This window comes from Phoxinus phoxinus (assembly GCF_949152265.1).
Source record: "Phoxinus phoxinus genome assembly, chromosome: 14".
Taxonomy (NCBI): Eukaryota; Metazoa; Chordata; class Actinopteri; order Cypriniformes; family Leuciscidae; genus Phoxinus; species Phoxinus phoxinus.
In genome coordinates, this window is record NC_136889.1 from 20,674,747 (window position 1) to 20,699,488 (window position 24,742).

At 39.0% G+C, this 24,742-nt stretch overlaps 2 protein-coding genes across 2 annotated transcripts; one reads left to right on the top strand and one right to left on the bottom strand.

Annotated features, from left to right (window-relative positions):
• The first annotated feature begins 675 nt into the window (after positions 1-675).
• ttc9 (tetratricopeptide repeat domain 9) lies at positions 676-4,621 on the top strand. Its single transcript, XM_079634494.1, has 3 exons — positions 676-1,750; positions 2,075-2,257; positions 2,601-4,621. Exons 1-3 carry the CDS (start codon positions 1,309-1,311, stop codon positions 2,681-2,683), a joined length of 708 nt encoding a protein of 235 aa, XP_079490620.1. The 5' UTR covers positions 676-1,308; the 3' UTR covers positions 2,684-4,621.
• Positions 4,622-4,725: 104 nt separating this feature from the next.
• map3k9 (mitogen-activated protein kinase kinase kinase 9) lies at positions 4,726-23,942 on the bottom strand. The gene is made up of 11 exons (XM_079634840.1): positions 23,247-23,942; positions 20,891-21,304; positions 17,897-18,077; positions 16,553-16,701; positions 15,911-16,086; positions 12,624-12,864; positions 12,266-12,388; positions 12,031-12,154; positions 11,825-11,937; positions 9,155-9,877; positions 4,726-7,445 (listed from the first exon to the last, which is right to left on the bottom strand). Exons 1-11 carry the CDS (start codon positions 23,623-23,625, stop codon positions 7,045-7,047), a joined length of 3,024 nt encoding a protein of 1,007 aa, XP_079490966.1. The 5' UTR covers positions 23,626-23,942; the 3' UTR covers positions 4,726-7,044.
• Positions 23,943-24,742: the final 800 nt, after the last annotated feature.

The following is a 24,742-nucleotide window of genomic DNA, read 5'->3' on the forward strand; positions in this document are numbered from 1 at the left end:
TAGATATTCATTTATTATTTTAATATGTTATTAAGTGTTTTCAGAACATTTCTGGCATTTTAAAATAATTAAAAAAGAAAATGAGCAATTGTAAAATTCTTTTTTTTTTATTTTATTTTTTTTACATTTTCTCTATAACTTTTAAACACATTGAGAAATATTATTTTAAAAAACATCTATCATCATCTAACATTTTTTAACAAGCAACAACCTAGAGATAAACAGTTAAGATATTGTTAGAAATAAAATAGAATATTGGGGTTAGATACCATGACATCGGTTAATCAAGTATTCACCCAAATTGTCAAAATAAAAATGTTACAAATTAAAAAATATGTAAAAATATGTAAAAATATGAAAGAAAGAAAGAAAGAAAGAAAGAAAGAAAGAAAGAAAGAAAGAAAGAAAGAAAGAAAGGAAGAAAGAAAGAAAGAAAGAGATATGAATGGACTTGTTTTTTTTCTTCAGACAGATAGAACTCTAAGCTTAGAAGTGGTCTGAATTGCACATGTGTTTGTGAGTATGAAAATGACAGACTGAGCAAAGCAGGACTCCTCATCCAGCACGATTTACCGCAATCACGACACACCCAGACACAACCATTTTTCAGCACACACACACACACACACACACACACAGACACACACACACACACACCTGTGGGACACAAACATGACGTTTCAAAATCATTACGGAGATATTCACCATTAGGCTACTTTTTAGATCAATGAATGTGGGTTAACAATAACTTTGCCGTGGGCATAATGAAAGAGAGAAGAACAGTTCTTCTGAATCAAGGGAGGATCAAAAGAAACGAGATTAAACTGTATTTAAACAGCTCTTTTCAGTGTCCGAGAGCAGCTGTTTTCTGGGGGCAGAAATCATCGTTTGAGTAAGTGAAATGCGTTTGTTAACGGCTCAGTTGCGCTCAGCTGGATTTCAATGGAGACGGGACGCCGGAGCAGGAGTCTGTCTGACACACAGGCCGGCTATATCGCTCCATCCGCGATGACCGCATTTCTTAAGGGCAGCGCGCGCACTGTGGCTTGATGCGCGCGCTCACTCCCTTTTGAGTCATTCGGTGAGAGCAGGACGTGCCGATCCCGTTCTACCAGACCGCTGGAAAAAAAGAGAGAGAGGGAGAAAAAGAAGAAAAATTCACAGTAGGCTACTGCTTGTGTGCGTGAATCATCCAGGAATCCATCTTTAAAACCGAACCGTGAAGAGCTGCGGGGCATGTAAACGCGCGAGGAGGCAACGAACGCAGCGCTAAAACGTGAATTCTAGGGAATTGTCGAATCGGTGGGGATGAGCGTGGAGCACGGCAGATTTGAAGGAAGTATACGCAAGGGAAACAGCACGATGAGCGTCAAGAGCGGCAGCGCGAACACCACCATCATGCAGCCTCCCGGTGGCCGGAGCCGCGGAGACGCGCGCTACCCGCAACACGCGCCCCACCAGAGCGGTTCGGTGGTGAAACCCCAAAACGAGCCCGCGGACCTGGTGAAACGAGCCCTGGACTTCAAGACGCAGGGCACGCAGTGCTACAAGGATAAAAAATACCGCGAGGCCATCGGCAAATACCACCGCGCGCTACTGGAAATGAAGGGTCTGTGTCGCGTGCTGGGGGACCCGGACACCAGCAAATCCCCGTCCACCGTCCTGACCAGCATCAGCAAGTCCAGCCTGACGGACGAGCAGAAAGGCGCGGTGGAGAACGCGGAGTTGGAGTGCTACAACAGTCTGGCTGGTGGGAACGCACATCATGTTTCAACACATGTTTCAATGCATTCCACCTGTTAAGACTGAATGAAAGCAGGGCCACCATTATTCAGATCAATACTATTCGATTTGGTCCCTCCAATCCCAAATATGCCTTGAAAGAATGTAATTTGTGAGTGAATGTCTTCAGTTCCGCTTGCAGAATGACGTCATGTTTTGTCTATTACATGTCATGTATCTAAATTTGAATTTGATTATAAACTGTAAATCATGACAACACGTCTAAAATATCCTTATCAAAAAAATGTAAATCATCATTGGTGGAATTCAATTTGTCTGTGTTTGCATGTAGCTTGTCTGTTGCAGATGGAGCTTGTGAATTATGAACGAGTGAAAGAGTACTGTCTGAAGGTTTTGAGAAAGGAGGGCGAGAATTTTAAAGCCCTGTATCGCTCTGGCGTGGCTTATTATCATCTGGGAGATTTCAACAAAGCCCTGCACTACTTAAAGGAGTCGCACAAACAACAGCCCACAGGTTAGTCTGATCAAACTCTCACACACTACACCAGCATTTCTCAAACTGGGGACATTTAGACAAATAGTCAGAATATTCTGTGAAAGCATTTCAGTTGGTTCACAAAATCAGAAATTAATCTCAATGTTTCTATTAATCATGTTAAGTTAGCAGTGATATTAAAATAACAAAATTCGCAATAATAAGCAGCAGCTTCTGAACCCAAAACACATGCTCTCCAGGACGACATTGATGCTGATAAATGAATAATAAATAATCCTAAAACTGAAATGATTTATCTTTCACTACACCCACGTTTTCTGTTAAAACAGCTGTTTCCTCCTTTTTTATGTATGTGGGACAGATACTAATGTCATCCGCTACATCCAGCTGACGGAAATGAAGATTCGACGAAATGCCCAGAGAGAGAAATCAGAAGTTCCGTAAAAAAACGCTCTCGCTTGAATAGCTTTCCTCTGCGGACACCCCACTATCCCCTCATCGCACTCTCGGTGGACGAGGTTCGGCATTTCATGGAAGACTTTGTTCCAGTGCGGGTCAACACACCTGTCTCAGTCCTGTCAGAAACAGTCTCTGGCTCAGATTGAAGAGCTGAATCAGGTGTGCTGTGCCCTCGAGTAGACCGTGGAGACCCGGGAAAGGAGACCACCAGGGATTTATTATACTTTCTGAAGTACAGTAGTGCTGTCAAAATGCTTGCTTTTAATCCTCAGTTGTATTTAAGTTCTGGAAAACGAACAGATGTAGGTCTCTCGCGGTGGTTGTGCTCCACAGAACACCATTTTGTGGCTGGTGAAACATAGTTTTACATATTCCTGCAGCTTTTTGTTTTGTATATTGTTTTCAGATCATGACAATGTTTTTTTATTCGAGATTCCGAATCGGTTTTGTTGTAAACACATAAAGCTCCTTCATTTGAAGTGCAATTAAGTGTCAATACTAGTGAAAATGATGCCAATCATATACAACCTACTCTTCACTTAACACCCACATTCAAATCGCAGTGATCTCTCAAGATCTCACACGCACAGAGTGGGCTTAAGTGTACACACACACACACACACACACACACACACACACACACACACACACACACACACACACACACACACACACACACACACACACACACACACACACACACACAGTGAACATGAGTGTAAGCATGTGAATCAAGCACAGTCTGACTGACACATAAAGCATGTAGGAGTTAAATAAACTGTGGTCATTGTTATAAGTAGAAGTGTGTGTTTTTTTCATGCTGTGTAATTTATATCTGATTCTTACTGAAAGTGAAAAGTGAAGACATTCATTTGACGTTGATCTTTTCATTTTGACAGAGAAGGGACTTTTTCTATCTATATTTCCACTGTACTCAACTGTTTATTATGGGATTTACTTGCTGCTTAAGAACAGGTACACAAAACAGTCCAATTCACTGCTCCATTCTGGTTGCTATGGTGAGGTTGCATGGAAATCATCCTTTGAGACAGATGGGGATGGTGTCCTAGACATGCTCGCTTAGACAAATCTGTGTAAAACAGAAGAATGAAAGATTAAACGGTTGAGCAGTCTGTCTAAATGTCTAAACTGCTGATTTAGTATTTAGTCATTATTGAAGTAATGTGGACCAATTACTCGCATTACTACAGAACAATAATCTCACTCAAAATGAAGGCAAGATACACTAAGACAATTGTTTTGTAGGCAAATTGGGCATCATGATTAAACATGAACTAATTTGCATAAAATTCCATAACATAAATCTGAACACTGAAGCCAGGTTCAAAATTCTTTTGAATTTTGTGGACAGGTAACACTTTATTTCGATGGTCCACTTATAGACATTCTAAGTAACTTTGCAACTAACTCTCATTAAAGTATTAGTGTATATTGTGATGCTCCCCCAACGGACAGTTGAGTAAGTTGCAAATACGAACCCTAACCCTAATGCCTATAGTCTATTAATACTTAGTTTTTACTTGAAATTTAGTTAGTTGCAAAGTTCCTTATAGTCAGTAAAGTGTCTAAAGTGGACCATCAAAATAAACTGTTGACATATTACAGGGTTTTGGATAGCTCTTTTTATCACTCCATAAATCAAATGGAATTTTTAAATCTTTTTAAGAATAAAATGTAACATATCAGGAGAATTATATATGAATAAATCCCTCTGTAAAAACTTTCAGAATATAGATCAGAATAAAACTGAAAAGGTTTGGGAGAAAGTGTTACTGAAGAGATTTCTGTGCATGAGAAACAAAAATAATTTTGAGGAAACAACCTTGAAAATATGTATTGTAATTTAACTCTATTGATGCGAATTATGAATTATGAACTGTAATAAAAAAAAGACTTAAGTGTATATTTTTGCTGTTTTCTTTTCACTATAGTCTTAAAGAAGACATGAAGCAAAACAACCCAGCATCTCAATATTGACCGATTCATGAAAAAAACACAATGAATTTATATCTTGCCTTAAAGTTTATGTTAAGCGAAACAGAGAGAATGCATTTGGAAAATGACAGTCTATAGTCTCATTTATTTGCCGTGATGATGATGATAATAAAATGTGCAAATCATCTTCTATAATAGTATTATTCTTATAAGACAGTCAGTCACAAAACACCACATCTCAGCATTTCAGGGCTTTAATCGAGCTCTTACACAAGTCTAATGTGCTCGGGTGCAAGTACAAGTTTCATAGCAGCAGCTTCCGAACCCAAAACACCTGCTTCCAGGACAACAGTGATTGTGTGGGAAAATGGCAACAGATGTTCTTGATGATAGCTACACATTCCTCTAAGCCAGAAAAAAATACACCCCTGTTCCACACCGAGATGGAATGAAGTGAGAGTTCCTGGATTCTCAGACAAATTTCAGGACTTTAACACTGCTAGTTCATTTTGTTGTATGCATGACAACTGATCAAAACATTGTTTCAAGTGGCAGAAAGGGAAAGAGAGACACAAGCCCTTCTGTGTTTTGGCTCTAAAAGTTGTTTTGTCTCTAGAAGACGTTTTTGCCTGTATAGAGATGAAAGATTGGTTTGAGAGACAACGATGCTGTAAACATGTGCAAAAGTATATTCACCTCTGCGTGTCTGAACACGTCCAAAAATCCAGACAGAAATGTTGCTCTGAATAAATAATCACAGAGTAATACAAATGTGAAAAAATATAAAAATAATTTAAAGAAATAAATATGTGTAAACGTAAAAAAATATTGCACAAAAGGCTACTAAAAACCTGCAAAACAATTTCAACATCTCCAACAAAATTGAATGCACATTCACTTTGGAATCCACCAGTTACACTGAATCGGATGCCTAACAGCACACGCAGCGCACACACACGCACGCACGCACGGCACAAACACCGGAAGACTGCAGTAATGTACCTGACTATTGTATAGCTGCAAATTTAGAGCCAATAAATTCTAACTTTCCTCTTAAAGACGTTCCCTCGTGGTTAATTCTAGTGGTTTGGATGGTGAAGATGTCACCAAACAAGTATTATTTGTGAAAGACAATGTGCTTCATGCTACAGTGAAAACCACAGAACAATCAGTGATCTCGAGTGGAAGTATAACAGAACTATACATTCATGAGACCGGAAAAAGCACTTCTAAAGCATTACAATCTCATACATGTATGACAAATAAAACCTGAAAACAGAGAGTTGCGGAAATAAACCGTCCAATGTTCTCCATGTAACCCAGCACTGTGTTCAGAGAGCTAAATCTATCATAAACATGCAGACGTGTCTACATACAGGAAGTCAATACAGCGCAGCAAGACAGCTGAGATAATACACTCAATATGAATAAAAAAAACAAGTTTGCAAATAAAAACAAAGTCTCCTGATAAATGTCTATCAAGATCACAGCTGCAGACCCTGTACTTTTCTAAAGCACTCGGAAATCAGTCTGGCCATTAATGAAGCATCTGGATTGTGATTTCATTGGATAGCTTATTACGCCTGGTGATGAATAGAAGTGTATACTGAAGATTAGCTTATCAAGACACACTTTTAGACCCTACACTGCATCTGTATTCATGTTTTGTTTTCCAGCTCAAATATTTAAACATTTCTCAATCAAGATACAATTACTTGAGAAGCAAAATGACATAAGATAACAAAATGTATCAAAATTAAGTGACTTTACACTTAAAACAAGAAAAAAAATAGTAACTTAGTTTTGATCCATTTTCAGACTTAATATTTTAAGTAATTCTGCTTCTCAAGTAAACGTTTCTTGATGTTTGTTGTACTAGCAAAACTAGACAAAAATATTGAGGAAGAAATTATTTTTTTTGCAGTGTAGGACTGTATATATGTGTTGAATATTTTTTAAAATATTGAACTGAACATAGGTCAGAACAGCATCTGGATTATGCAAAAACCAAACACCTTTGGTTTATGCTGGGTTATTATTCCTTATGGTATCAGTTCCTAATATAGTAAGTATTTATATAACCTGAAAAAAAAAACATTTCAAACCAGCCTTAATTGGTTTGCTGATCTTAGCTGGTCTTCCAGTACACTTTTTTATGAGGGGTTTCGGGCACTTGGGCAACCAACTGACCTCCCAGCTAGCTTAAGCAGGATCTTAAACCAGCTAAGACCAGCTTAATCCTCAAGCAAAGCATCTTAGGCTGGTTTAAGCATGTTTTCTTCACCAGGGTATCCAGAACTCCCTCTTGATTCATCTGATGGTAAGTGCTACATCTGAAAGCAAGTGGGTCTAACTATGTGTGTGACATTAATACATTTGGAGGGGTGAAATCAAGAGCAGAACCCTTGTCGCACTCTGTATGGTGAGTCTCTGGGATCTGATGAGAGAGGCCGTGTCCCGTCCCTGTAGTGTCCTTCATCCTGTTGGTCTAAAAGACTGTCATTCACCCAAGGGGAACAGGGGGTTGGTGGTTCCATTGGGGTGGGCAAGACGACCACACCTCCTCCAAACTCCACAGTGGACGGGGTTTCAGTGCTGGACGTGTGGGCGGGAGATTCGCCCCACTGGGATCCACAGCGGGCTCGTGGAGAAGGGCGGGGCCTAGCCAGGAAGTCCAGAGTCTTGGGGCGCTCAGGTTGGAAGCGGCGACGTGGCGTAGGTGGGAAGATGAGATTTGGATCAGGAAGACGGGGCAACTCCGAGGGGTCCTCGCTTAAGGTCCACGGAGTCACTGCACATACAGCATCACAAAAGGCACACAATTGAAACAAATATAGCTATGAACTGAATCAATATCTGTCAAAGGATTTCAAATCAATATGTGTTGTGTTAGTAGATGGTCAATGATGTATAAAGAACAGGAATCGGTAACACTTTATAATAACTGCACACTATTAATCATTAGTTAAGCATTAGTAAACAGTTAATTTGTCATTTATAAACCATTAATAGACAATAATAAGCAGTTTATAAATACAGTTAAAAATGCTTTATTCTTGATTTAAAAGCATATCTATAATGTGTTTAATAATTATATTTTCATATGTTATTAATGATCAATTTATAATTTCTAAATTAAGTACTGCATTATTTACAAACCAGTTATTTAAGAGTTGTCAGTGGTTCATAATATTACTTAGAAAGTGTATGTAAATGATTAATAAACTATTTAAATGTATATTCATACATCTTATTAATCAGACATATAGTAATAGTTACTTAGTGTGTTAGTAAATGCTTTATTAACATGTATTTATACTGTAATTCATGGTTAATTCAGGTAGTTATAAAGCATTTAGTAGTGGTCAGTTAACTATTTTTGTGAGCTCATCTAAAGTGAGGACTATTTATGCACTGTAAAGCATTTACAAAGGAGATTTAAAGGCTGTTAATATTTCTATGTTCTGTATCACTGTGTTGTGTTTGTGTCTTTTTTTCTGTTTAGAAGACAAATGAGCCTTTAAATCTCCTTTGTAAATGCTTTACAAGGCATGAATAGTCCTCACCTTAGATGAGCTCACAAAAATAGTTAACTCACCACTACTAAATGCTTTATAACTACCTGCATTTACTACATTTACTAATACTTTCTAAGTGATCTTATGAATCACTGACAACTCTTAAATAACTGGTTTGTAAATAATGCTATACTTCATTTTGAAATTACAAATAGATATGCTTATAAATCAAGAATAAAGCATTTGTAGCTGTATTTATAAACTGCTTTTTAATGTAAATTAATGCTTTATAAATGATGAATTAACTGTTTACTAATGCTTAACTAATGATTAATAGCGTGCAGTTATTATAAAGTGTTACCCAGGAATCTTATCTAGTTTCAAAAAGATGTCCCAAGTTCTCTCTAAATGTACTCTCTGTATTCATGTTTGTTTTTATATTAAATGTTTTAAAAAGCCTTTAAACCATTTCAATTCACCATTTTTATTATTATACCGTTTAAATTTAATGACAAAATTGTATGTACCTATCAAATAAACGAACAATATTTTGAATTAATGAATGTAAACATTTTACATATAATTTCCGATATATATACAGTATATATATGTGTGTGTGTGTGTGTGTGTGTGTGTGTGTGTGTGTGTGTGTGTGTGTGTGCGCGCGCGTTTGTGTGTGTGTGTGTATAAAGAATATTACAATTTTAATAAACAGTGAAGGTGTTTTTTTTCAAGTCCCCCCTGCCGTCAATAACTTTATATGTTATATGTTCGTGATGGTTGGAATTATGCGCGTTGTTTTACTGATGAATTTGCACTTGGTTTGTCTTAAAGTATATGACAACCACCACATAAATATTAAACTTATACTAATAAGAAATTATGCCAAACCTAAAAGGCTTTCTTTTCACGGACGTCATTCTTTTATTGAGGCGTTTTTCTTCATTATGATATCAGGACTGATAGATTCAGAGTTTCTCACCTGTTGTTTTGGAGGGTGTGGTAGGGGGGGGATTGTGGTTGTGGTTGTTATGGGCAGGAGAGCACCCCGTCTTTATTGCGCCATCTGAAGGTGTGCGACGAAGCCTGCAGGGTGCGCTGGGTGCAGAGGGCACATGTGTGGGTGTGAGAGACTGGCGAGGGTGGCGTTTGAAGCTCTCCAGGTGAGTGTTGACCAGGGGGTTCAGGGGAGGCGGGTTGTGTCCAGAGAGGGTGGGGGGCGTTGGTGGGCGTAGCACGAGCAGCTCTTCGCTGTCAGAGTGCAGGAGAGAACGGGTTGAGTTACAATCAGACACAGTTGAGAGAGACAGGAGTGTGAGGGAAGTGGGCAGAGGGGGAGGGCGACGGGGGCTTTCCCGTTTAAAGATTTTGCGTGTGGGTGGGCTAGCGCCACGACTTTGACCCCCCGTACGGTGAAACAGCCCTTCCCATCGTGGACGCACACTCTCTTCCACACGCACCAGGTCCAGTAGGTTATGACCAAAACCGATAGCAGCCAGAGCTGCCCCGCAGCCCAGCAACACCAGCTCTGATCTGCGGCTTCCATTGGGGCTCCGCCGCGTGTAACTGGGGGAAACATCAGAAGCCAGGCCAGTCGTGCCACTCTCCAGGCTGTAACTGTCAGATCCATCCCTGTGGAATGGGATGCAGAGGTATGATTGGCCAGGAGAGTCAGCTGACTCTGATGGGAAGCAGTCCTCATTTTCTACAGAGAGAAAGAGAGGGGTGGGGGAGAGAAAGATTTCACAATGTTGCACCATTACCAGGCTTCACAGCTTGTCAGTTACAAGATGAAGATTTTTATATTTCTAGTTGTTTGTTTTCCTTTGTTTCTAATAATATAATAAATCAAATCTGTTGCGACCTACTTATTTGAGCTTAAACCAGTCTATTATTAGTGAAATGACAGAAATGCCAAAATAATCAAAATATTACATCAGCCTGATGTAATGATGCCAACATAATGTCAGTGTCACACTTTTTCACTGTTTCAATTTCAAAAATTGGAATTCCACTCTCTTCAGTCCTCAGCATACAGAGTTTGGAAACGTCAGGAAGAGGAATTTATAGAATTACAATAAAAATGATAAATAATAATAATAATAATTAAAAAATCAAGATTCAGACTGATTCATTTTGGTCAATTATTATTTGATGGATAGAATTTATTTTCTCAATTAATAAGTCATAATTCAGTACCATCAAAACAATTCACACAGTTATAAAAACAGATTTTATTTACCAACCAACCAACCAATCAATCAATCAATCAATCAATCAATCAATAATTATTTAACATTATTAATATAATCTGTTTCTGGAAATTACCCCATATGTTGTGTCTATGAAAACATTTTCATTATGAAAACTATACAAAAAAAAAAAAAGATTCAAAACTTAAGTATAACTAATAATGGCACTTTCAACACTTATTGATTATAACAGTTATTTCATTCCATTTAATTCTACTCCTTAAATTCAAATTCTGCATCCTGGTGGCTACTTCAGTTGAAATTCAGGAACTGAACTGGTAGCTACAGTTGTGATGTAACAGAAGTAGTGACAGATATATACAGCCGAGAGCAACAGATTATTAAACAAAGAGAAAAAATGTATGGCGGGGACTTGGTTCTATTCATCGGTTGTTGATTGGATGAAGGCAGATCTGAATGCGAGTTTATTATTGATTGTAAGAAAGTTTATGCTGACAAAATGATTGGAGAAGTCCAGCGTCACCAGAGAGACGATCCAGTTCTGACATTTTAATTACGGTAAAAACAACGAGCTCAAAAAAACTGTTAAAAATGAAACATATTCATGGATGAATCGCAATAAGATACATTTAGAAAATAGAATTTCCATTTCATCCCGACTTAAAAATCCACTGTCAATTCAGTTCTCTCAGTTAAATTCAGTGCAACAGTCTTTACTTCCTGCCACTGTATGGTATTAAAGGGATATTATGCCCTTTTACGAAGTCTTGATTTTGTTTATGGGGTGTATAGAATATGTTTTCATACTTGATTGTTAAAAAATATACGCTTCAGAGTGGTATGTTTATTGTATATTTCTTATACATTATATAGATGTTATTGTGTTATCAGGTAATACAAACAGTAATCAATCACAAAACCATGGTTAATTTTCCTAAGGAGCAGTGAACAGCCTTAAAAAAATTGACAGCTTACAAAAGCAACAGAAAAACAAGCAATTCTCCATGAAATGTGCAGATAAACGTTTGGGGTTATAATGTTCAGGAGTCTCTTTGTCATATCGAAAACACTGTCTTCTCTAATGCAGCTCAACCAAGCCTCGTCCCCTTTTTTGCGTAGTCCGTTGGTGGAGATTATTTAAATGAGGAACACTGTGACTTTGTAAGATCCAGAAAAATCGCATTGTAGTCCAGCCGCTCGTTGTAGTTTTTGAATATTTGTTGAAATTCTGTTAAATAGAATATCTCCCTTTGGAGTGGACTTTGAGCTTTGTTAACAGCAACACTACACACTAATTTAAGTTGAAAAAGTGGAAAAGCATAATAGGGCCCCTTTGATGTGAATGCAACAAAGATGTAGTTAAATATTTAAGATTTCAAATGAAAAACATTCAGAACTGGTCAATGAGGATGCCAAACAAAGAGTAATGTGAGTGTTACCAGTCTCTGCCAGGCTGCACACTCCAGGAACAGCGGGACTGTGTCTGGGGGAGCGTCGCAGGTTTGGAGCGCTGCAGGAACGCTGTCGACTGCACTCTTTAGGAGTCCTCAAACTGAGTGATAAACACATGCACACAGAGGATTGTGATTGTATAAACATTTAGTGAACGTTTATGCTTTGTACAGAAACAGACATACAAGCACACCTCTCATCAGCACTGTGTTCTCTTTGCGTTCTCCCTTTCTTGCGTGAAGACTTCCTCTCCTCCTCTTCATCATACTGGAATGCAGCATTACGACCCCAGGCTTGAACTCCGACCCCAGGGGTCACTGTCGGCATGAAGGAGGTTCTAAATAAGGTCCCTGGCCATATATATATATATACAAACAAATATCCATAATAATATAAACAGAATCAATCAGATACATAAACACACTTACACTGGATCGCTCGGAGGCGTTGCAAAACAGGGGGGCTGTTTGGAGGGGTGGAGTTACTGCTCAGGAGACTCCGCCTCCTGTCCAAAGAAGGAGACGCTTGGACTGTGATCTTATGCTGGAAATCTGAGACACAAACACGCTATTATATACACAAACATTCACAAGTCAATATATACTTATCCCACAATGCATTGTGTAAAAACTCTAAGATGATGGGCAAAGTGTGTGAGAAATGCTTTATGGAAATGCCTGTGGTTTATTTAATAGCAAAAAGTATAAAGAGTTCAATCTAATTCATTGTGTGCTTCACATGAGGAGTGCTATTTGAATTATGTATTTAATACTTTGAAATACTAACCCGAAGGCAGGCTGATGCGATTCCCATCACGCAGTTTAAGTCGACTGCGCCGGAACTTTCCGTGACGGTGTTGCACTCGTGGTTTCTCCTGGTACAGCTGGTGTATGATCACATTGAGCTCTCGCTCCAGGATGTGAATTTCTCTCTCCGCCAGTTCCTGCTCCCGTCGCCGTAAAGCCTCTTCCTGGTACTTCTGCTGTAGAGCTGCACGACTCAGTTCCTCCTCCCAAGATCTCAACTCCTGCAAGAGTGAGAAAGATCCAACTCACTCATCATTCTGGTCTATGCAAGTGTGTATAAACTGGTAAATTCATCTACCGCTTGTAGCAACATTGACTATTGACATCTGGTCAAATTAATGAATCGTGATCCTCACACACACTTCAACAGGACAGGACACCAACATGGCTCACACCAACATGTAACCGGACACCACACATTCCTCACAACAACATCTGGTCTTCCAAACACACACCAAGACACCCACGTGTCCTCACACAGAGAAAAAGGACTGCTAAATAGTCACTTTTAAATGTAATAAATATATCCCTTTTTGTTCGATAAGATGTGTTTATAAACCATAGGAAAGCATATATATGTCCAAGTGTAACATTAATCGAACTTTAAATGTCTATACTAATGCATAATAATCAAACGTTGTATTCCTAACCGTAACCTGATGTGTTTCATATCATTTTAAATCTTGAGACCTAACGGAGTTGAATCTCGATAATAGACTGTAATGGTATGATTATTTCGATATGAATTCTTTCCAGTCATAGAAATGACTAGTCCCGGAGCTCTGTCATAAACTACACAGACTGGGGTCTTGACAGGACAAAGGAACAGCTTTCCCGCTCCAGATCAGAGGATCCGATGTGCTCTTGTCCCGAACAAAGGCGTAACCCATACAGTCTTTAAAAAGAGAGCCAAAGCTCCTCCCTTCTCTCTCGCGTCCTGCCTTCGTCTGCTCATCATGTGAAGTCCGCGATCGACTCCTCTCTGGAGTCCGTCTTTTTTTATTTTCTTTATAAAGTTTCTTTTGTTTCATTTTCAAAGTCTCCTTCGTTCGTTTCCACCTACGAGTCGAACGAACGAAGCCTGAATTCCTTCAGTAACATATCACTTCCACAAGAGGCCTTCTTCAAAACTCGCGCCCTGTCCGAGGAGACACGAGCGCGCGTATTCTGCTCCGAGAACACGCGCAGGTTGGACACAGCTCGTGCACGCAAACGATCTTTGCAAGTAAAACTCTAACAAGTTTTAATGTTTTAAGGTTTGATGCATTGATGGCTCTCTCTCAAAGGTCTGTGATTTCGTTATTCCTATGATCATTCGTGATTTACTTTCTCTTTCTCCCTCTCTCTACAATCTCAGCGCGTGCACGGCGCGCCCCTATCTCTCTCTCACCAACTCTCCCTCTCTCATCATGTTACCCGTTTTGTCTTGTATTGTTTACTGTAAATTATGTACATAGATATAATCGGTGTATAATCAATATGTGTAGTCCATATATTCTGTAGTTGTGCATTTATTAAAACCATATATTATATGACTGTTTCTGAATGTTGAAAGTTAATAAATACGAGTCAATGAGATAGACCCGAGCTACCGCGCTCTTATTATGCACTACATTAAGGTAGTTTAATTTTATAAACACAGGAAAATTAATGTTCACGACCAGAAAGTTAATATTTCTTGGAGTTTATCATAAGGGATAACTTTATTGAGAGATTGATGGATTGATCTTTGATGGTTTTGCAGGACAAACACCTCTTTGATCATTACATGAATTTCCCTTAAAGGTTATCTCATAATCGAAGTTAAATAAGATTATTGATATATGAATGAGGAATTATAAGACGTTGTGATCGATTATTCATATATTCATATAATCTATACATTTTCAATTTCGATAATTTAATGTAACTGTAATATGCAAAATATTAATCATATTCATGATTAGTTATTAAAATTCCCTATAGATCATTTGAGCTAATTCATACGGACCCAGAGTCCGAGGCATATACTTTACACGCTCTTGACACCACCATACTTGACAACAAATCATCTGGAGTTTGACACTTCCACAGCTGTGACTTTAACAGAGACTCGAGTGCAAATTAATTGTTTACTAAATCTTCAATGTTATGGTACTTATTCTGAAGTTTATTTAGCTTTATTTAGCAAGTGTGTGTGTGTTTTACTTTGGGGATAAGCATATATATGTAAGTGTTACAAAAGATTTCTATGCCAAATAGAAAGGCTTTTCTTTTTAACTTTATAATATACTTAAAGCTGCAGTCCGTAGCTTTTCCTCTTTGTCGCCATCTCTGTTCGAAATCTGAAACTGCAGTTATTCGCAGAATGATCAACTTTAACCTCGGCACGGCACAGTGCGGATGAATCCAAAGTTTTGAGGAGAACGTGCGGCTGTCAGTCGCCGCGCCAGTGTGGATACTGGCATTCGTAATCACAGATTATAATTTTTTGGAAGTATGACCAACATAAGAATTTTCACAGGAAAATGTAATCTGAACAAGTAACATCCACTTTTGTTCTGACCAACTAAGGGGGAAAAAGCATTGCAGTAAATCGTACTGATTAAATCTAACGATCGCTTATCACGTCAAACCGTGCAAATTATACTTTGTTCTCAAATTGTTAATGTTAACAACATCAGCATTGCGTGACTACATTTAATGCCCTTCCGACATTTATCCTTGTTTTCGCATGGGCCCGGTTGCAGTCTCTTTTTTTCTGTAGCCACTCCGTCTTTTGCATTTTACAACGGGTGTATATCCAATTGTCACTGGTGATTGTCGTTTGAACCTTTCTGGATCCGCCATCAAATTGATACGTTTAATTATATCAAGTGCAGTGAGAAAAGACTATAAATCTCCACCTCCAACATCCTAACACGCAATGTAGCCTACTAGCCGAGACACCTTCTTGATGGTGATATCAGATCATACCGGCTGTTGTCAGACTCCTTGTGCATACAAAAGACTCACTGTATTATTATTATTAATAGCAAAAGGAATGTTTGGAAATGTAAACTGATATTTCCTACTGACACACTACAGCAAAATATATAAATAACTGGCTTAAAAAAAAAATAGAAAATACTAAGGTGAATGTACATAGTACTGTATATTTCTAAAAATGCATAAAGGCATAGAGTTTGGTTTCAGGTTAGTCAGTAGTATTAATTTATATAAAAAAATGTCTAGGTACTTAAACAGTTAATTAAATGTGTTTTTGACTATATTTGAGCGCATACAAACCTTCTCTTTGGCTCTGAGCTGATCGAACATCTCCTGAACCTCCAGCTTCCAGTCATCCTGCAGCGATTGGAAGGATTCTGCTGGCATTTCAAAGAAGCCTGACTCCTCGATGGCTGTCAGCTGGTCTAGAATACTGGTGAAGGACGGTCGAGCATGAGGGTCCACACTCCAGCAGTCTAGAGCAGGTGAAAGAAACAAACACCACAGACTGACTGTCAGCTGTCCACACACCACTCAGGCTGGGACAAGGAATCTATATATCCTATTCAAACTCATTCTATTCAAAAGACAGTTCGTCCAAAAAGGTTTGACTTTCTTGGAGATGTTTGATTTGACCACATATTTTATTATGGTGGTTATCAGTCGATTTTAAGGTAAAAACCAGAATTTGGTTGTTAACACACCATATCACATAACATAAGTGTGAAAATATACAGACATCCGGTAATACCAGAAACATTGTCACAGTATGTTTCCTGTGGATTTCTGGCAACCACAGGTGCCAGTGTTTTACAGTGGACTGTTATTATGATACTGGTATGTCATTTTTGGAAGGAAAGTAAATGATGACAGAAGTTATGCAGGGAAAACAGTTCTTAAGTTAATAAGTTACAGTCATGGCAGTATATGAGATGTTCTTGCCTTCCATCAGCCGGGCAAATGGCTCAGGACAGGTGGAGGGGATCGGCAGGGACAGTTTATTCATGGCCACACCGTAAGCTACAGCCAGACCATCAATGCCACGAAACGGCACCTCTCCTGTCAGCAGCTCCCACAACAAAACTCCATAACTGCGAGAAAGAGACAGAGAGTTGGGAGTTTAAACAGGACTTCTGACAACAAGAAGCTGTCACCAACATTTTTTTGTGCAAAGACTAGCAGAATCCCATAAAGTAACTCTATAAAACGAATGACAGGTATTATGTTCCAAAAACCTCTATTAACATTTCAAAGTGTGCCTTCGCAGTGTCATGTTCTTTCAAATGTAAAATATGTGCTTCAGTGGCCAACTGGGTAAAAAAAGGTTGACGCAACACTGACAGAAAAGACAGCTTGGTATGTTTAAAAACCGTAAAAAATGCTATAAATGATAAATATTAATGTCGATTTATTTGACTCAAAGGAACCCACACGAACAAACACATCACACTTTGTTAAAGTAGGTAGAGAACAAAGTATGCAAAGATCCACAGCTCTGACACTTATTGAGAGGTTTTCTATTTTTATCGCTTTACTATTCATCCCTCCCTCTTCTGTACTCTGTAATTAGGAATTGTGGTGAGAAGCGAAATTTAGACATTAATAGCTAGGCACTGCACAGCACCAAACAACACACAGACCAGCCGTAGAAACTGGGCTAATGACACCATTTTTATTGTTATATAAAATAAAACAAATATATATATATGTTCAATTTAATATCCAGTATTATTCAGTATTATTTTAGTATTATTAGTGTATACATTTTTATATTTGATATTCTTTTTTTTTTAACATTTTTGTTTAAGCTTTAATAATTTTGTTCATTGCTTTTGTCTTTTTAGTTCTTGTTTTTAAAAATTTCTATTTAGCTTTAATTTTAGCTTTTTTTGTTTGCTATTTTATCAATTTTAGCATTTAAAATGTAGTTTGTTCATTTCTAACTTTCGTAATAATTGTAATATAATTACAATTGCGATTTTCTACTATTTTCTCTATTGTTCTTAAATTAAGCAATTACAACTAATCTAATTAAGCAGATTACAACTAATCTAAACCTAATCCTAAAATAATTTATTATATTATTTAGCAGTCCCGAATGATCAAAATATTCTGTTTTACTTATTTTACCATATTTTTTGAGAATTTTTTAAAAAAATTAAAGGAAACACAGGGACAGTATAAGAAGGTGAAGACTTACATGACCTACATGACAGCTTCATAGACTGACTTGCCTTTGGTGTAGCTATAGGTCAGAAACACTCACACACATTTCCTGGTGCCCACCTCCAAACATCACTGCCCTTGGAGAAGGTCGAAGAGCGGATGACCTCAGGGGCCATCCAGGCGTACGTCCCCGCCGCACTCATCTTTGTTGTCCGGTGCCATTCTCGTGCCAAACCGAAATCTGTCACCTTCAGAGTCTTGTTGCTCAGCTCATCGTTCTCCACACGTTCCAGAATCAGAACTGTGGGGTGGAGTTAATGTCAAATGTGAGGATTGAGTAGATGAAACAGAGGGGCAGATACTGTGGTTACTAGCATGACTACAGCACACATTTTACAGCAGATTGTTTTATGGGAGCTGTCCGCCGCAGTGGTGCTGAAATAGACAAAGCCTTCACTGACAAGCTCTTAACAACATTGGAACACACAGTATTGCATTAATGGAAAAGATGAATATCAAGTGATGGTTGGATGTGCGAGCTGTACCAGTTCAATATTAGATTTAGAGTTTAAAATGCTTCTTGACGTACAACAACAGCTCGGCTGTAAAATTCTGTGTGTTTATCTGTAAGTTGGCGTTGTTAAAATTAGCTGTCTTTGTTTTTCCACAACACAACCAATGAAAAGACTTATCTTTGAACTACAGCGTCCAATTGTCTGCAAGGTCCTATGCTAATTATATCCTAGTGGCCTATGAGAGCCCATGATATGTTTTGAGTAGCCAATCAAGTGGCAGGGAGTGAAGGTGAGTGCAAATCCTCTGTAATAAGCTTTGGGTTTAAAGGATCCAATCAGACAATTCAACTGCCAAACACAGGATTATAACCAACATACACACTCAGAGAGCCAATACTCGAGCCAAGCCCTCCAAATTATAAAAACACACAGCAACATGAAGAATCCCATGCAAACCATTACCACAAAACACTTGAATACAAGCAAAACTACATGTAGAAAAAGGCACCTATGATTGTTGCATCAGGCTGGGGTTTTAAAACTAGGGGTCTAAAGGGGGTGCTGAGGGGTCCATGGAGAATTTGAGAGGGGAAAAAAGGATTTTTACAAAATAAAATTTGAAGGGTTGTTTAAGTTAGAATTTGAATAGCAAATATAAATTCAATTTGTTTCGCACAATATTTATCAAATATGATATAAATATAGTTTCTTTCTGCTTTCTAACTACTAGTAGGAAATCATCTGTTTTATTTTACTGGCAGCTGTAGTAAACAGTATGAAATAAAAACTAAGAGTTAAGGGCCTTTCACACCAAGGATGATGACAATAATGATACCTATAACTATAAAGTTTTAATAATTGTAGTAATTCTGTGAGAATAGGGGAGTCTCACACCACAACTATAACGATAATGACACAGAGGAACAATATCGTTGGAATCACTTAAAAGAACATGTAAAGTTGTAGATGACATAACTCCAGTGTGTGCTTATGATAAACAGAACATTGTCATGCTTTGGTGCGAACGCTAATATCGTTATCGTTATCTGTATATGTGAATGTTCCTTTATTCAAAGCATTATACATCTAACATTACTCTATAGTGCGTAGAAAAATACACTAGATTAAAAACTATCCTAATAATGTATTAATCATTTTAATAAATTAAAATCTAACAGTCAGTTACTTAATTGTGGAAAGACAACACAATGTTGTTTTTATAATTGAATACTTAATATTTTCCTTACATAGTATAAATGGATCTTTCTACATGTGATTTTATGGCTGCCATTATGTTTTAGGATGAGTCCCTAGCAAGGGGAGCATAATGCACTGCCTGGCCAAAAAAGAAAAGTCACACATTATAATATTTTGTTGAACCGCCTTTTTCTTTGATTATGGCACACATTCGCTGTGGCATTTTTTCTATATTTTTATGCAATGTCACAACATTTATTTCATAGAAAAACTTCTACTAATGATGGGAGAGTCTGACCGCTGCGTAAAGTCATCTCCAGCACATCCCAAAGATTTTCCATGTGGTTAAGGTCTGGACTCATTTCACGTGTGAAAATTATGTCTCGTGCTCACGCATTTGAACCTGATAAATACTGGCATTGTCATCTTGGAATTTGCCCATGATGGACAAACCTGGTCATTCAGTATATACAGTATTCAGGTAGTCAGCTGACCTACATTTTTTGGGCACATAATGTTCCTGAACCAAGACCTGACCGACTGATGCAACCCCAGATGGTAACACTGCCCCCCACAGGCTTGTACGGTAGGCATTATAGGCAGGCATGATGGGTGCCACACCTGATCCACATCTCTTCTTACCCTGATGCGTCCATCCCTCTGAAACAGGGTGAATCTGGACTCATCAGACTACATGACCTTATTCCATTGCTCCAGAGTCCAAACCTTATGCTCCTTAGCACACTGAAGCCTATTTTTATAGACTACCCTCACTGATGAGTGGATTCTTAAAGGGTTAGTTCACCCAAAACTGAAAATTATCCCATAAAACATCTTAGGTGTATATGACTTTCTTCTTTCAGCCAAACATAATCAGAGTTATATTAAAAAATATCCTAGCTCTTCCGATCTTTATAATTATGGGTTTGTAATGGCCTTTTGAAATGAAGCAATGCATTTTTGTAATAAAAACTTCCATATTTATAACTTTATAAACTATAATCACTAGCTTCCGGTAACGGGCGTACACGAGTCGAGTTCCAGCGGAAGAATGACCTCTGACCCGATGCATGACGTATTGATGAATAGAGGATAGAGCAAAACAAAACACCGGTCACAAATTAGAAGTCTAAAATTAGAATTTTTTAAAGAGAAAAGTCGGAGGATTTCGAGATAAGACAAGAGTAGCTTGAGTTTGTTGCACAGCCTCCGCTGGAACTTGAGTCGTGTACGGCAATTACCGGAAGCCAGTGATTATAGTTTATGTAGTTATAAATATGGAATCTTTTCTTACAAAAACGCATCGCTTCACCTTTATTTTGGAGCCATATGCTCCATTTTGGGGTCCTTGGCATCAAAATGTTTGATATGTTAGGTCTAATAATGGTGAAAGATTTCTTACTGTTGCTGGACTTCAGGTCTCTGTGGATGACGGGTACGATGGCCTGGCAGTGCAGGTAGAGCATGGCACGTGCGATCTGTACCGCCCAGTCCACCAGCGTGTGCGGAGGGATGCGTTTCCCAGCCAGGGCCCGGTTGAGCGGCCCGCCACGGGCGTACTCCATGACCAGGCAGAGGTTGGGCTCCTGCAGGCACACTCCCAGAAGGCCCATGATGTTGGGGTGTTTCAACATGGCAAAGAGCTTGGCCTCCTGGCGGACGCTCTCCAATGTCTGCGACGCGTCCTCATCGGGGTCCCGTCGAGCGGCTTTCACCGCCACCTCCCCCCCTTTCCAAATGGCACGGTACACTTTTCCAAAACCTCCGACGCCGATCATTTCCTCCAGGGCCAGTTCATTGAAATCTATCTGGAGCACTGAAGAGAGAAAGAGAATATTAGATTAATATAGATTACTCACAAATTGTAGTCGTTTACTGATTACAAATTACAAAACAAAAATTGGAGTTGGTAACGTAATCCATGACGTTACACATTTAAGGTAATATAATCGGACTACCGGTACTTTTTGATTACTTTTGACCTAATTCATTTTAAAATACCATATTTATATAAAAAAAGAAAAGAAAAAATATATATATACCATCCTTTGTTATCAACAACATGAAGTGCATTAAATATTATATTACGTCAGGTTTTCCCAGACTGGGGTTTGTGATGAAACTGGAAACTGAAAAATAGTTAAGTCCTAAAAAAATAAATAAAAAAATAAATAAAATAAAAATAAAACACTTACTAAAAAAAGATACAAAAATATTTTGTTAACCCGCATGTCATGTGACCGTTAACCAACATCAGAGAACTGTGAACTTGATTTTATGATTATTATTATTGTTGACTGAAAATCTCAGGGGCTACTTAAAGAAAGTATATTAGATTAAAGAGGTCATTTGAGAGACTAAATTAGAAAGATGTACATGAAAACAAACAGGAACTTGATTTATGTGCCATGATTAAAATCTCAAATGTGTGATAGGGCAGAGAAAGATCAGCATTCATTGCAGAAAGCAGATTCAGATGCTGGATACATGCTTTAAAAATCATGGCTGATGTGGGAGAAAATGGAAAGCAGTGACACAAAGATGTGTGCGAGACCGTTTCCTCCTCTCCCCGGCCGTCATGATGACGGTGTGTCTGGGCCACTGTGTCTCTTATTAATATTGCAGTTGGCAGGAACCACATGATAAAAAGTAGGCCAGCAGCCATTCAGGAAAAGCAGACGACCACCAGCAACACATAACATGCGACTGACAACACAGGGGCGCGCACACACACACACACACACACACACACACACACACACACACACACACACACACACACACAATCAGTGCTTGTGTCTGAATGGGTGCATATCTTAAGATCTGTCAGGAGCCTGCTGGGAAATCTATATTTTCACGAGATCACACTTACAAATAAGTCAGATAGAATAAATGGTATGCGTATTTGGCGTGCTGTCCGAGGAGAGGCCTCCGAGCTCGGTATTTGGCCCGAACCCAGAGTACTCCCCACGTATTCCTGGCTGTAGTAGGAACAAACCAAGAGTAAGAATAAGGAGGCGGGGTGGTGGAAGGATGCTGAAAACTGTTGAGGAAATGTTGGAGAGTAGACTGTGTGTACAGTATATATGGGCTTCCTCTCATACTGATAGAAGGATAGACGGTAATTGGTGAATATTGAATTGCTCAATAGAGTTGATTGGATAGATTATTTGAACGTGCTCCTCCAGAACTTGTTAATGAAACATCATTAAGGGAAAATTCACCTAAAATAACAAATATTTTGAATTTATTTATTTTTTGTCCATACAATGAAAGTCAATGGGGTCCAATGTTGTTTGGACCCCACTGTCTTTCAAAGGATCTTCTTTTGTGTTCCACGGAAGAAAGTAAGTCATTCAGGTTTGGAGTGAATGAGGGTGAGTAAATGATGACAGAATGTTCATTAGACTAACTATTCCTTTAAGATTGTAGTTCTCTTTTGGAACATGACAGCTGCTGTTATTAACTGGTCCAACAGCAATCAGATTTTTATTTTATTTTTTACTGTTATCATGTCTAAGCTTGTTTGCTGGTCTTCTCCCAGCCTGGCCAGTCTTCTCCCAGCCTGGCCAGTTGGCTGGATTTAGAGGGGTTTTGAGGAGTTTGGCTGTTGTGGAAGACCAGTAAACCATCTTAGACTGGTTAAAGTTTTTTTTTTCTCAGTAGATAGAGAATATGTGCAGCACTTGATGTGTATTGATCAGTATGGGCGAAAACAACTATACACAAAACATGATAGATAAATGATGGTTACTCACAGTGTAACTGAGGCACCGAATAATCGCCGTAGTCTTCCGGCGTGTCCCGGATCTTCTCCGAGATACCGTTACTGCTCACGTAGTTACTTGGGAAAATACCAACCCGGTCCTCGATCATACCTGTCCACCACCCCTCATCCCCGGATACCAGCGAGTCCTTGGACAACACCTCTACCCGATCCCCCTTCCGCAGACTGAGCTCATCCTCGGCGGTAGCTTCGTAATCGAACACGGCGGTCCAGAATCCGGCTTCGGACGGGGACGCCACCGCCGCAGGACCGAATCCGAGGTGTCGAGACCCCGGCCGGCGCTCTGCGGCTTCATCGTCGTCTTTGCTGTCCGGGCCGCTGCTGTTCAAAGGGAAACTGAAAGCATCCATACTGCCGATCCATAAGGGCGACCCGGCCCGGTTCAGCTCATCACCTGCCGCAGAGCTCAAGACCAGGCGCAAAGCCGCAGCATAAGTAGCTACTAATCCGAGCAGCTTCTCGCCTCAACGAGCTCCAGACCTGCCGCCCGCCTCATACGGGGCCGCTCGGGCTCGTTAAATGATCTTTCGGTCCCGAACATAAGGCACTTTTTTTGCTTTAATTGGCTACAACAATGTCCCGCACCCCTCAGCCGCTCCTGATCCAGCACTCGCCCCCTCCCAGCACATGATTCCAGTGGTTTAACGTGTTAACGAATCCCCGATTCCTGCGTTTTGATTGGCGAAATAACGCATCAGTCACATCTCGCCTCTTTTTAGGACCCGCCCACTAAATCTCTATCACAGCAAATGCGGGAGAATCATTTCAGCACCACGGGCTGGACAGCGCGCGGGCGCACGAGCCTACACTGAGCAGAAAAATCAATACATTTCTATTCAACACAGCAAATATAGTCAAAATGACCACAATTAGCTTCGTTTAGCACATATTCAAGGAGAACAACTTAAAGGGCAACTGGGATTAGTTGTCACACATTTACACCAATTAATAGGTTTACTTTGCCTTTAAACAGCCTTTGGAAAAAAACGATATTGCTCATTGGTAGCTTACGCGGCAAGCGGACCTTTTATGACAACATGCCCCACATCTTGTCACACTTTATGGGGTAAATTATACCATTAAACTGCCTATTACACGCTTTTAATATAAGAATAAGCAGTAAAATAATGAAAAAAAATATTTCATGAAACAACAAAATGTCACATCACTGTTTTGGCAAACAAATGTTGTTAAGAAATGTGTTTCAATAGCAATAAAAATGTATTAAACCGTGAGACAACTTGCCCTCGCCTGACATTTATGAAAAATACAGTTATGAAAACAGCTATTTGGTTATCATTTGGTTAAAATCTACCTTCATTATTTAGTCAACTCTCACCTGAATATTGATTAGTCTTGTTTTATTGTGATACCTTGCAGATATAGCAAAAATATGATATTCGAATTTGTGACTGTTAACACAACGTGACAATCTGACAGAAATACAGATAAAGACCAGACTAGTGT

Bases quoted from the DNA above. Each gene is read 5' to 3' on its own strand.
- ttc9 (XM_079634494.1), top strand. From the start codon at position 1,309: ATGAGCGTGGAGCACGGCAGATTTGAAGGAAGTATACGCAAGGGAAAC. The intron at 1,751-2,074 runs GTGGGAACGCAC...GTTTGCATGTAG, and splicing joins GTGCTACAACAGTCTGGCTG to CTTGTCTGTTGCAGATGGAG. The intron at 2,258-2,600 runs GTTAGTCTGATC...TATGTGGGACAG, and splicing joins GCACAAACAACAGCCCACAG to ATACTAATGTCATCCGCTAC.
- map3k9 (XM_079634840.1), bottom strand. From the start codon at position 23,625: ATGGATGCTTTCAGTTTCCCTTTGAACAGCAGCGGCCCGGACAGCAAA. The intron at 16,087-16,552 runs GCAAGAACATCT...CACCTGCTCTAG, and splicing joins ATTTGCCCGGCTGATGGAAG to ACTGCTGGAGTGTGGACCCT. The intron at 11,938-12,030 runs GTGTGCTTGTAT...TTTATCACTCAG, and splicing joins GAACACAGTGCTGATGAGAG to TTTGAGGACTCCTAAAGAGT.